The sequence below is a fragment of the Pinus tabuliformis genome, chromosome 4_1 (assembly GCF_031772625.1).
Source record: "Pinus tabuliformis cultivar Carrire ecotype Pingquan chromosome 4_1, CPIR1, whole genome shotgun sequence".
Taxonomy (NCBI): domain Eukaryota; kingdom Viridiplantae; phylum Streptophyta; class Pinopsida; order Pinales; family Pinaceae; genus Pinus; species Pinus tabuliformis.
The window spans coordinates 579,650,383-579,664,607 of record NC_142303.1 but is presented as its reverse complement, the minus strand read 5'-3'; the positions used below and the strand labels follow the sequence as shown (position 1 = coordinate 579,664,607).

General features: G+C 35.7%; 1 protein-coding gene across 2 annotated transcripts; it reads left to right on the top strand.

Annotated features, from left to right (window-relative positions):
- Window positions 1-1,840: 1,840 nt before the first annotated feature.
- On the top strand, window positions 1,841-13,386 carry LOC149177260 (protein TIFY 10b-like). Of its 2 annotated transcripts, XM_089420060.1 has the most exons (5): window positions 1,842-2,393; window positions 2,740-2,839; window positions 2,940-3,111; window positions 11,217-11,274; window positions 12,939-13,386. In XM_089420060.1, the coding sequence occupies exons 1-5, from the start codon at window positions 1,894-1,896 to the stop codon at window positions 13,066-13,068; spliced, it is 960 nt and encodes a 319-aa protein (XP_089276186.1). In that variant the 5' UTR covers window positions 1,842-1,893; the 3' UTR covers window positions 13,069-13,386. The 2 variants fall into 2 exon arrangements, with proteins under 2 accessions (XP_089276187.1, XP_089276186.1); XM_089420061.1 differs by lacking the exon at window positions 11,217-11,274 and having other exon boundaries at window positions 1,841-2,393; window positions 12,939-13,077.
- Window positions 13,387-14,225: the final 839 nt, after the last annotated feature.

The window sequence follows — 14,225 nt, the reverse complement described above, 5'->3', positions numbered from 1 at the left end:
TTTGATTACTAAGTATAACTTTTGGTGCATGTGACCAATGAGCATGTGCTTTGAAAAGCTCAACAAGAGCGGACAGTGAGTTTTGAAAGCGATGTCTCAGGCAAAGTGATAATAAGTCAAAAATTCACTAAAATCAAAAGCATAAACGCGCAAGTACATTAACTTTCTTACAAAAATTAGGTGCTGTAAATATGGTTTAGTATTAATCTAGGTTAATTTCCTTTAATATCTACGCGGTTTTTGCATACCCTTGGTAGTCAAAGTCAAGATTAGGTAGGATGTCGAGAGCAAAAAGAAAGGACTGGTTTGATCTAAACTTAGCGGGTCGTTAAACTTAGCAGAAATTTTTAAAGGAAATTGTTAATTTTTTTTTTAAAATTGGAGTATGAAATTTTGATGTCATTTTTTTTAAATTGTAATGAATTGAGGCTATCTAATTATAATTAAAATGATGGAATGTTTTTTTTATTAAAATTTAGCTATATATAATTTAAATTGAGATTGTGATTTGTTATTGTTTAAAATATATTTTTGAGTGTGTAAATGGATTTAGTATCTTGAAATTTTTTTGGAAATTAGAATTATTGAGTCCAGAAGCTCATTCTACAGCCCAATATGATGTGTAATTTTGTCTCTCCTTCATCATAGTTGAAATTTTGCTCATGTCAACAAAAAAAATTAAATAACTACACAAAACATTTAAATAATGCGTGCTCATAAAAAAATTTGCAAGTGAAGAAATTGGATCCCCTGGGTTCATATTAGATCTTTATTTAAGATAGATATATGCTGGCGTAAATTAAACAACTTAAAGTCAATTTAAAAAAAAAAAAAAATTTGACGAATTTTGGTTCAAATTAATTGGAAAAAAATACTCAAAGAAAGACTATTTCCTGTATTAGTTAGACTACACTTGATAGAATTGTTAGAAGGTTTTGTGTTTTTTTTTTCTTAAATTCAGTTATAGAATTTTTGGTAAGACTGTAAATTATAATAGCATATCAGTCCAGATTTCTTGGAATGACAAGTTTTACCATTGTAATTTGTAGATGTCAAATATCAAGTGTCTTGATGATCGTTGAAATGACTAAATTTATTTATACATTCAAAAACACATTTAAACAACAAAAATATACAATCTATAACATTCTTAAAAACATCTCATGATTAGAGAGTATATTTTAATTGTTCAAAGTGCATAAATAGATTCCTCATCTTAAAGTGCATAATTTTGCAGATTATGTATGTAACATTTATCATTGATTTATAAAATAAATAAAAAAAGAACAACAAGGGTAGGACTACTGCAAATGGATTCCAAACACCAAAACTCCAGAGGCTGGAATTAGCGATGAGACTTGCTTTCATATGATGCATATCCTCCTACACTAAGAATGTATAAATGTTGCTTATATAAATGATGCCACAAGACATTTTAACCCAAAAAAAAAAAGAGAAAAAAGAAAGAAAAAAAAAAAACAAAAAAGCTATATAAGGCAAAACTTCCTCACACTTAGACTACAAACCTAAAAATTTGATCAATGTTACCGAATTCCAAACACAAAAAAGATTGATTAAAACTCTCCGTATCACTTAACTCCAGACAGATCCAAAAAATTTACAACTGAATTCCACTGTTCAGATACGAACAGGTCTCTGGGTACGTGGGACCTAGTTGACCGAAGCTGCCGCAGACCGTGGCCAGCCTTGCGTATCCAGTCATTGTCTTGTTCAACACATGCTCTAATAATAACATTTCCTGAAGACTTTTGCTGGATTTTAGCCGAAGCTAGCGTAAATGCGAAGTAAAGATAATAGCAAAGTCTTTCTTTAATTGTGAGGCGTAGATTCCACCAAAAACCTTTAGAAGATTGGGGTATATTTGACTAAGGCATGGATTTCGTTGTTAGTGAGAACCAGAAGAAGAAGAAGGAAATGGCTGATGTAATGGAGAATGGATGCAACTCAGAGAGGATTCAAGAAGGAAAATCGAAGAACTATGTTGGAGAGACCAATTATAACCATGAAATTAATAAGAATAAGAATACAAATTCTGTGAGTTCTGAAGCTCTGGGTTTGTTCAGGAATTATTCTTGTGAGAAGGGGAACTTCAGTACCGAATTAAGACTTGGCATGGCGTTTGAAGAACACTACAATGAGGAAAAGGGTTTACCTTCTTGTATTAGGAGTGTTAATGGAGGTGCTAAGCGGGTAGTTGGAGAGTTTGTTCCTCTGCTGGATCTCTCCTCTGTTGGGAGTTGTTCTGATTCCATTAATTTATTGCCTAACCAGTCTGGTTTTGGATCCCCAATAGCTGTCATGGGGAGAACGGAGCACAAGTGGTCGTCAGATGATGATCATGATGGTTATTCTGAGTTAAAGAAAAGTTTTAGGTGCGGAATTGTAATGGGTAGAAAAAATTTGTTTTGTTTTGTTTTTTTTCTGAGCTAGATTGAGTTTAGGGTGCTCCCATGGTGAAGGGCAGAATTGATTCTACCCACTAATGGCATACTATTATTATCAAAATTTTACAAAACAATAGTAAAGGAAAAAACTATCTATCGATTACATACTATTATGACCAAAATTATGCAAAGCTCAATCAAACTTAAACACCCCTGAAATAGTTATGCTTTCATTTTCCGCTAGTTGTGTTTTCATTTTCCGCTCCTTCTTGTGACCATGTTGATCAAGTTGGTATGTGAGGTTAATGGTATTTTTGTTTAATTTGGAATGCAGGCCTGCTGCTTCCATGGTTCAAGGAAAGCAATCCCGTGCACAATTGACCATTTTCTACGGTGGATCGGTGAGCGTATATGACGATATTCCTCCAGATAAGGTATGGGTATTGAAATTCAAACGGTTGTGTGGTAGAAAAAGACTTTATTATATTGCCGGGACTTGGTTTGAAGTTTGATGGAATCTGTATGCCTGCACAGGCCCAAGCCTTAATGTTAATTGCCAGCAGTGGAAATAATTCCAGTTATCCACATAGTAAACTCCAGAACGGCTGCGGATCGTTGACTGAACAGAAAATATCATTTCCTCTGACGAAGTCACCCGAGGGATCCGAGAGCCACCCGCAACCTTCAATTCGTAAGGTGAACACAGGTACGATTAAGGAATGCAATTTTTTTGCGCCATTAATTTGAGGTCAATCCAGTCTCCTGTATGAAGTTTTTAGGTACCCAAGTAGAATATCTACATCAGGATTAGAAATCCTGTAATAGTGACAGATAGTTCACTGTCTTTTTTTTTTCAGTAAGAAGAAAAGCTGCATTATATTCATATGAGATGAGAATATAGATCATGTGGCAAATAGTATATGGAAGACCATATATCATGAAGAACTGATGATAAGACTTATATATCCCTGTAGTATGACAATGAGATAATAAGCCCCCATTAGGACAGAATAAGACCAAGTACCGTCTCAATACATTACAAAAATTTGAAGATGTCTGCATAAAAACATCAGATACAGAGAAGATGATAGTAAAAGGATGGAAAACTTAAGGAAAATATATTTACAAGATCATCTACCTACCAATATAGTGGGTCATATTAATAGAGCCAAAAAGGTGCATTCAAAACGTACCAGAATTGTAAGAAGAAAAATTGTAAGCTATATACCAGGGAGACGAAACTCTACGATTTCTTGCTGAATTTCTCCCACAGTGATAAATACCTGCCAGGATTGATTTGTAGTGGAGAGACCTGCTTTTGATAGAGCATCAGCTTCCAAATTGTAAGACCTTCCAATATGTTGAATGGAGTAATCCTGGTGAGCATGCCAAATAGATGAAATTCTATCCAACCATCCCAAGAGATTGATGTTCTGAATGTGATGAACAGATTTCACATGATCAATAATCAGTTTGGAATCACCAAAAATATGCAGTCCAGGTATACCAAGGAAGTCACAAAAGTAAAGGAGGCCAGCTAATGCCATAACTTCAGCCTTGTTGTTCGATCCCTTGCCACCATTCCAAAAGATTTTGATAGACTGATCCACACATGGAATGATGAAAACTCCACAGGCACAAAAACCATTCGAGGCAGCCCCATCAAAGTATGCACGGGGAAGAACGGCCAGGTCTAATGAGCGATCAAGATGTTCCTTTGAAGAATGGAGGATCTGTGGATTCTTACAAGAAGGAAGAAGAGTTATTACAGAGTCTATAATAAGAGCGATAATCACCTTCCTATCTTGAAACAGGGCCTGATTTCTGCATTTCCAAATGTACCAAATTGTGATCAGGGGAATAGGCCTCCCTCCCTGTCTCAATTTGCTCCACCACTGAAATGCCTCTCTTATAGATGAGAATGTTATCCTATTCAAACCAAAAAGATCAGCCACTATTTCCCAAATCTCAATAGCAATTGGACAGGTCAAAAATAAATGATAGTTTGTTTCCTCATTAGCTTTGCATAATGGACAAATAGCTGGCCCTTGCCAATTTCTTTTTTGCAAATTGTCCCACGTTAAATTCTTATTATTAAAGACCAACCAAGAAAATATAATCACTTTTGTAGGGCAACGAGCTTTCCAGAAAACAGAAGGGAAAATATTGTCTAGTTGAAAAGAGGACTCCATCTGTAGCATGAGGTATGCATCTTTGACACAAACAACTGATCTCCCTTTTGGACCATTCCATATAAGACAATCATCCTCCATTGATTTGAAGAAACCCCTATGATGCATATATGATATTATCTTGTTCCATTGAGAAGACAGAGTACCATAAAGACCAATCAATTCTGCCGATTTCCAAATGGGAATAGAGCCCACCCATTTTTCAATAACCTGATCCCAATAAAAAATACCCTTATTCTGAAGATGATGAAGCAGCTACTGTGGAAAGTCGAAATCCGGACGCTCACCCACCAATGGATCTACACCAATTAAGATCTTCCTGCCTGAGTGAAGATTCCATGCCAAATTCTTAAGAAAAAAGCCTTCTATCTTATGAAGACTATGCCAGATGGCAGAGCCTTTAGGGGGACCAAAAGAACCCAGTCTATACCAAATAAGAATATCTCTGTTATGCAGATACTTGGCCTTGATAATGTTACTCCAAGTGCAGGATCCGAAAATAGCTTTCCATAGTGATTTGCAAAGAAGAGCAGAATTGAATAGACTAATATTCATAATGCCCCACCCCCCAAGGGCCTTTGGCCGAGCAAGGTTTATAATCTTAGACAAATGAAATTTCCTATGTTGTCTGTTAGCACCCCAAATGAAATTGGCCATACTCCGATTCAGTCTCTGGATGATTTTAGCAGGGATATAAAAGAGATGCGCCCAATAAACTAATAACTGAACCAGGACCGATTGAGATAAAATGAATCTGCCTGCCAGAGAGAGGCATTTGTATTCCCAACCCTCAATACGCTTGATGAATCTTTCATGCATCCAAGTCCAATCTGTTGGGGAGTAGCCGACAGGCTTGAGATGAAAGCCAAGGTATTTCATACCCGCATGTAGGGGAGATACCTGAATATGAAAAAGATTGGAGAGATACATAGCCATTTCAGAGTTTATATCCTTCATGTAAAAAGATGACTTATCCTCATTGATACAAAGACCTGTAGCTTTCTGAAATTTCATCATGATAGTGTGTAGACAGTCCCAAGTAACTCTGCATAACATGGCCACCAATAAGATGTCATCTACAAATAAATTATGTGAGAAAGAGAAGTTCCTGCAGATTACCATCGGCTTATAAACCTTATCACTGATTGCCCTCCTAATATGAAGACTGAGTGAATCCATAACTAAAATAAAAAGAAGTGGGGACAATGAACATCCCTGCCAAAGACCCCTGGCTGCCTGAAAAAAAGATGTAGGGATACCATTCACCAGAACAACAAATTTGACATCAATAACACAAGCCATGATCCAATTCAAACAGTTAATATTATGCCAATTTTGATGAGAAGGCATCTGAGGAAGCCCCAGTCTATGCAATCGTAAGCTTTCTTGAGATCAATTTTTAAAAAGGCAGCCTCCATTTTCCACATGTGCATAGAGTGTAGACCCTCCTGAGTGATGGCTACAGCTTCAATAATGTTCCTATCCTTCAGAAAGCCATGTTGGTCAGGAGAAATGTGCACAAAGAGCATTTCCTTCATCCGAACTGCAATGATTTTAGAAATTATCTTGTATATGGTATTACAAAGTGAGATGGGTCTGTAATCCCTGAAAGAGAGTGTTGGCTTCTTTTTAGGAATTAAGGCGATATATGTAGATGTAATCAAATGAGGAATAGAGCCCATAGTCCTGGATTCCTCCACCATATTTAATAGATCTGATTTCATAATATCGAAGAAGTGGATGAAAAAATCAATGGTCCAACCGTCAGGACCTGGGCTTTTATCTTTTTGGAAAGATTTCATAATAAACAAGAGTTCCTCCTCAGTGACCAGGGCAAAGAGAAGATCATTCTGCTCCATATTAAACATAGTGGGATATGGGTCAATGCCCCATAATATATCTGGAAATTCACATCCCCCATTACTACTATAAGCCCTTTGAAAATATTTAACAGCTTCTTTAGATATGTCTTCCTGAGAGAAAACTAAGTCACCCTTCTCATTTTGAATCTCCCATATGGAATTGATATCTCTCCTTTTGTTCGCATGTCTATGAAAAAATTTAGTATTTCTATCCCCTTCAGCAAGCCAAATGGCACGGCTCTTGAGCCGCCAAGTAGCCTCTTCAATAGCCAACAGGTGTTGCTTTTTTTTCTCAAGGTCCCTAATCTTAGCCCGCAAGTCAGTAGAAAAATTTAGTGAAATAAGCTGATCAGAAAGAACTCCCAATTCCTCGTTAATCTTCTTGAGTTCTTTCCTGTTGGATATCACCCTATTCCATTGCCAATGTTTGACACAAGATCTTAGGCCTTTCAAACGGTCGATAAATGATTCTGTCTTCCTGAAAGAATCAGCAAATGAGTGAGATGTCCAAAAATCTTTAACAATCAAATTAAATTGTTCATCCTCCAACCAGACCCTATTAAATTTAAATGGATATCCCCGTCTATAACCCCCCATATTCCATTTAATTGATATAGGGTGATGATCTGATATGAAACTGGGGATGTTTGAAACATGAGGAAATCCCAAACATCCAATCAAACTTTCGTGTATGATAAAACGATCTAATCTCTTAGCTAGAAATGCCTCATTTAATCTCCCATTGTCCCATGTAGGCCCATTTTTGTGAGGAAGAACATCCACAAAATTATGAGACAAAATGGCATCTCTAAGCTGGTAACCCACATGATCCTTCTTTCTGCCATTCCCCCAAACCTCATCTGAGCTCAATGTACAATTGAAATCTCCCCCAATGATCAAAGAATCGATATCAAAAAACTCAGAAGAAATGAATTGGTCCCAAAATGGTAACCGATCTTTATACGGAGCATATATATTGAGGATATGAAAAAGCCCATTGAATCCTCTGATTTTTGCCAGGAGAAGAATACCTGCAAAGCAGTTGAAAGCCAAAGTTGTGATCCAAAGTGGATCCCATAAAATAGCCAACCCACCAGAGAGACCAAATGAATCTGTAGCAACAATATGCCAGGTGGGAAACATTCATCGAAAATATGATATTGAATCCTGACCACCATGCATGGTTTCCTGAATAAGGATGATCTTGGAGTTTGTTGATGTGAAAAGATCTTTAAGTGCTAAATATTTCGAACCTGCACCAAGGCCCCTTATGTTCATAGAAATTATACTCGTCATTTGGAACATTCACTAGGCTTACTTGCTCTAAGCGGCCCGTTACCAGCAAGGTCAACAATGGGGACATTGACCAAAGAAAGTTCCCGAATATGCATATCAATTCTACTCTTTCTACCCCTGAAGTGCCTGCTGCCCCTGTTCTGAGTCCTCCTAACAGTGATATTTGCAGCGGAATTTGGACTAATTTGTGGTAAAGATGGATGATGTGGTTTAGAGATTGACAAGGGCCAAAGGTTAAGAGAATCTTGTTTCAACAGGAGATCCAGATCCTCATCAAATGAATTATGCGGAGAGGAAACTAGGGAATTATGAGGGGTGATGGATGATGTTGGCGCCTTGCCTTTGTCGATAGCCCCCAAAAATGGAATAGCGGAGGATGATGGAAAGGGGTTAGGAGAGGACTGCTTATACGACACGCCAGAGTGATGTTCGGGTGACTAAGGAGAGGATGATATATAAGTGATATTGGGAGTCGGGGCTAGCACCGCAGAAGGATGTGGCACAGAGGGAGGAGGGGGAATCGCACAATCAGGTTCAGGTTCAGGAGGGGAGGGAACCACCAAGAAATGAGCTCTCTTGTCAGATGGGGAGACATATAATGATTTAGGGAATAAAGAATTATGAGGAGAGGAATGAATGATCTCCACAGGCGAATTGAGATCCTGTCTAATGTTTTCCAAAGACTTAGACTTTCTGATAGGACTACAAGATGATTTTTGCAGAGATATATCACGAGAAGTCGAAGGATGAAACAGGTTCACATGGGGAATTGTGTCAGTCTCCAAGTCACCAACGGGTACAGAATTATTAAGACCATATTTGGACCCAGATGATAGTCTGTTATGCTCCTTACCTTTTTTCCTGCCAACCTGATGACGAGGACATGTAACCTTTAGATGCCCAGTTTTCTGGCAAATGGCACATCTAAAAGGAACCCCCCAGTAGTCAAGGCGTTGATGAATAGCAAGACAATCCAAGAATAATTCTATATGATCGGGAAAGCCCCCCTATATTCAATATCAATTAATATCCAGGCCACGCGTTTATCTTTAGCTCCAAGACATTTTGGATCTACATAGATAAATTTACCTATGGCATTCCCGATCATAGCAAGAGTTTCTTTGGTCCATAACTCTATGGGAAGGCCTGGAAGCTTCACCCAAATGTAGTTGTTTTGAGGCATAGATCTTAAAGGGTTAAAACCTATGTACCATTTATGTAATGCAAGAAAACTTTTATCTCGTACCCAGGGAATGGAGAATATCTTCTCGAGATCATGCTCTGATAAAAAATGGAAGTTGTACCAGTTGTTCATTAATCTAACAATAGTCGGGATATAGCCCAGTAAAGCGTTCCATTTATTCCCAATCCAGATCCGGAACTGACCATCCTCCATAGATGGAAAGTGCCAACGGCCAACCAAAGCACGTTTCTGAAGACTTACAATCCTGTCCAATAAAAATGAACTATCCAAATGCATAGCAGAAGGAGGGGCGGATGTTTTGGCAGGACGCTGTTTTGCAGGACGCTGATTTGCATAACGTGACGGATAGCCAAAATCATCATTCTGATAGTCAGGATTGGGAAAGGATGTGTGGGGAAAAAGATGGTCAGACAACGTAGATTTCCAGGGGACTTTCGATGAAGACCTACCACCATTTTTCTCAGCATCCATGGTTGCCCGTACCATGGCCGAAGCAAAAGATGCGTCGGAAAGCTCGTCCATGAACAAAGCGGGAAACAACTAGAATACTGAGGATGACAGAAAATTTAAAAAGGATATAAGAGATTACGAGGGTTAATAAGGACAAGCCAAAAAATCCTACGGAAACAGAGAACCCAATCCCGAAGAATATAAAGAAATCCCAAGAGGATATATCAGGAATGGCTGCTTACGGAAATGGACAGAGAATGTCATAAAATGCGTGTTATGCCTTGACCAATATGTGGAAAAACTAAAAGGTTGGTTCCGGCCTGACATCCATCATAAATGGAAGAGACTCATCATCAGAAAGAGGATCTTCGGGAAAGCCAAATGACGGTAATCATTGATGAAAAGAATTACTCCACCTGTACTATGTTAGGTGAGAGTTCTCCAGAAAATTCAAAATTTGAAGAACCAATCCCAAGAGGGATATGTCCCAAGAATAGTGAGAGGGACAATGAACCGCCTCAGAGAAACTATGACGAGTCTGAGAAAATAATACAGCAGCAAAAACAATGTCGACAACTACACCACCAAGGCCCTATCTTGACACTAAACTCAGAACAAGGTTTAGACAGAACTACGTAATTCTTAAAGTTCAAGATTGGAGCCCAAAACCATCTATATAACAATGACCAGAAAAAAGAGCTAGCTATGTAATCGACCAACATACAGAAAAGACCAACCTAACATCCAGAGATGTAAACTGAAGAGACCAATAAGCTATAATTCAGGATGATAAGTTCATATAGCATAAGAAAGAAGATAAAGTCATATCAGAAGAATTTAAACATTCCATCCCATACCAAAAGCTTTATTCACACCATACCAGAGTGTATCATCTCAAAACAGTAAATAAGAAATTCTTGGATGGAATAACTAACCTGTTATACTGAGCCGCAAAGAGAGGTGCACCGCCATAGCCCTTGAAGTAGCATCATCTTAGAAAACATCACTGCTGCAACCCATATACAAACGAAGATAGAGAAAAACCAGCCAAAAGCAAGATATAACGAGGAGAATACCCCTCCCTCTCCCCAAAACCTTCTATTCAAAGGAAAACTGTGTTCAAAAGGGAAAAATAACAGACCCCTCGTGCAAATGGAACAGATAGTTCACTGTCACTAAAACAAAGAATGTGATAAAAATGGAAGAGAATAAAATGATAAAGTAGAGGATTTTTTTTTAGTATTACGAATTAGTTAAATAAGATTATGTTAAATAAGATTATGTTGAAAACATATTGAAAACACAGTAGTGAAATTCGACCAAATTAGATTTAGTGAAATTAAACTAAAACACTTAAAAAAATTGTCTTAACACCCAGTTAAAATTAAGTTAAGTAATTAAACAAATTTGATATAAATTAAAACGAAACTAAACCAAAATTAATTCAAATTAAACAAAAAATAATAATAATCATACAATTAAAAATATTAAACAGTATACAATAGGCTAAGAGAATTTTCAGCTGAATATAAATAAAGTGATATTCAATAAATAAAATAGAAAAATAATAAATTAATATATTTAAAAACCATGCAGTAGAGCAAAATAAATTATTATTTTTTTCAGATTTTTTAGGTTCTTTATTTATGTGGGGTGAGAACTTTTTTTCCAATTGGGTCTATGTTGTATATTTCAATTTCAAAAGATTCGTTGATACATAGTATTACATACAAATTATTTATATCAGTCCCCTTGTATGTAATACTGATTTTATATCATGTCCTTTGGGCAATGGCACCATCATCAGACCTTCCCATAGCGAGGAAACATTCTCTGCAGCGTTTTCTGGAGAAGCGCAAAGACAGGTACCATATTTCAACTTCTTTCTTATATTTGTCATAATTACCCTTGTTCACTCTAGCAAACCTTAGGCGAGCATTCTCCAGTTTCCAACATAGCGAGTTTGCAAGGTAGGATATATCAGTTGGGATATTACATCCACCGGTGGGTGGTCTATAAACCATCGAATTTAAATAAGAAACTGTTATTATTATTGGGTAAAAAGGTGGATAGTGTTAGCTATAACAAATAAATGTTATGAGTGATTGGAGATTTTCACAGTTATTTATATTGTTAGAAATTTCCAGAATAGCACTGTGTAATATGTGTGATCTGTTCAACTTTTCAGATGGTGGCTCCATCCATTATTAGGGACCAAAGAGAGCTTTGTTATAATATATAGTCACAAGCTTCTCTTTAATCCCTAATGATAGATAAATGGAATCACCATAAAAAAACGTTAGACTAATCACACATATTACACAATGCTATTCCAGAAATCTCTAACAACAATGTTATATGAAATATATAATATTTAACATCTAAATGTTATAATAATTTTTTTAAGAAAATGTTGCATTCAATATTGTAAAGAAAAATTAAGAGTGTTAGCTATAACCAAAAAACATTATATAAAATATATAACATTTTATATCTAAAGTTTTGTGATAATTATTAAGAAAAATATTGCATTTAATACAGGTTAGCAAAACAGAAAAATATTGCATTTAATACGGGATAGAAAAATAAATAGTGCTAACCACAACAACAAACAGTATATAAAATATACCACATTTTACAATGTGATAATAATTGTGAAGAAAAGTGTTGAGATTGATGGGATTGCAGCTACCTGAGCATGGAGGTGGACAATGCTTTCCTAAACTTTATCACCATATATACATTATTATGAGTTTGTGTAGATTGTTCAGAAAGATAAGGCCACGTTGGAGCTATGAAAATTTCATGGTTTTGTTCTTAAAGTGATTAGGACAGGAAAATTTTCATAGTGGTTTATATTAGGTTTTTTATAAAAAAAGAAATTTATAGTTTTGAGTATATTGATTAATTTTTTTAATTAAAATTTTAAAAAATAATTTATATTATAAATAGTAATGTTTTTTAGATTAATTATATTATTAAGATTTAAGAGACGTTTTAAACTAATTAATGCATGATAAAAATGAATTAATGTGTCACTTTTGTCCCTAAAATAAAACACATTAATTGATTCAAAATGTTGACCAAATCTTAATAATATAATTAATCTAAAAAATATGGAAAAGGCTAACGAGCCTGCTACGGACATTAAATGCCCGCTTAGCTGCAAGCTCGATAGCCATATAAAACAGATGCGCGCGGTGCTTTCCGAACACTCCGTCCTCACCGAAAGTTATATAGCTATCGAGCTTGCAGCTAAACAGACATTTAGTGCCTGATAACAGGCTCGTTAGCCCTTGCCAAAAAATATTACTATTATTATTTTATTTTAATAATAAATTTTGAATTTCAAAATTTACAATCGCTATAAATTGAGCAAATCAATACAAATTTATCATAACATATCTACTTTACAATTGGAATTAAATTTTAATTCCTTCTCACAAAGATTTTTTTTTTTTAATTGATACCTAGAAACCCAGCATTAACAAATAAGATTCATATTAATTTCTTCTGATATGCTGTGCAGGATGAACGCAAACGCAAAGTCTCCATACACGACAGCCAAAGTGGACGATATTAAGCCTCAACAACTTCCATCATCATCTCTAGTATGGCTGCACTCTGATTCTCCTCAGCGGTCTCAACCCCGGTCATGAAAATCCCTCCGATAGCCTACTAGTTAATACAGATGGCTGAGCGCACACAGTTGTTACACTGGACTGATATTCGACGACTTTTGTAATTAAAAAATAAATGCATACGCGTTTTGGTTTTAGTTTTGTATCACAGAAATTTAGGGCGGAAATTTAGTGTAAACGTGAAGGACTGACGGTTGTTTTTCTCAGCATCAATGTCGAGATATTTAAAATCCTTTATCTGTACGTGCAATTTACCATGTGACGAAGAAGTTAGTGCGAGTCTACTGTAAATTCATCGTTGATTTGACCAATTTGATTACGCTACTTTTTTAATTATTTGGGAGGTGAAAGTTGAATATGCTATCGCTACTTTTTTTTTAATTATTTGGGAGGTGAAAGTTGAATATGCTATCCGGTTAATATGCTGTTGGGTTATCGTTGGAAGTATTTGGTACAATCTGTAATTTTCCGTCATTTAGATTTTTATATTCTCTTAATATAATCCATGATGATTTTCTCTCTGAAAAAAAGAATTCGAGCAAAGTTATCGTACTTTATATTTGATTTGATCAATTTCTTCACGGGGCTTGACTTCATACAGGCTAAGTGTCGTTTATTGTGGTGGTAAATTTGTTAGTGGTGAATTTTTTTTTAATCTAATTAAGTTTTTCCACTGAAAGTGTTTGAATTTTGTATTTATGGTGGAAACTATCATTAAAAGTGTTTGAATTTTGTATTTATGGTGAAAACTATTATTAAAAACTTTTAAGATATCCCAAATCTTGAAATTTAAAAAATGACATCAAAATTCCTTAAAATTTTTATAAAATTTTATCAAAATCTAACCAAAATTTTTATTGTTTTCCGAACAAATATAAAACCTTTAGACATAAATACAAAACCCTATTGGAACAAAATTTTTATTGTTTTCCGAACAAATATAAAACCTTTAGACATAAATACAAAACCCTATGGAAATTTTAGTGTATACGTGAAGCGCGTACGATTTTTTTCAATTCCAGTGGAAACGTGCAGCGCGTACGATTTTTTCTCAACATCACTATCGAGGTGAAAGTTGCATCCGATGTGAAGTCATTGCTAATTTGATACTTTCTGTTCGATTTGACCAATTTCTTCACGCGGATTGACTTTAAGGAACAGTGTTAGCCACTTTA

Bases quoted from the DNA above. Each gene is read 5' to 3' on its own strand.
- LOC149177260 (XM_089420060.1), top strand. From the start codon at position 1,894: ATGGATTTCGTTGTTAGTGAGAACCAGAAGAAGAAGAAGGAAATGGCT. The intron at 3,112-11,216 runs GTACGATTAAGG...CACCATCATCAG, and splicing joins AATTCGTAAGGTGAACACAG to ACCTTCCCATAGCGAGGAAA. The intron at 11,275-12,938 runs GTACCATATTTC...TATGCTGTGCAG, and splicing joins CTGGAGAAGCGCAAAGACAG to GATGAACGCAAACGCAAAGT.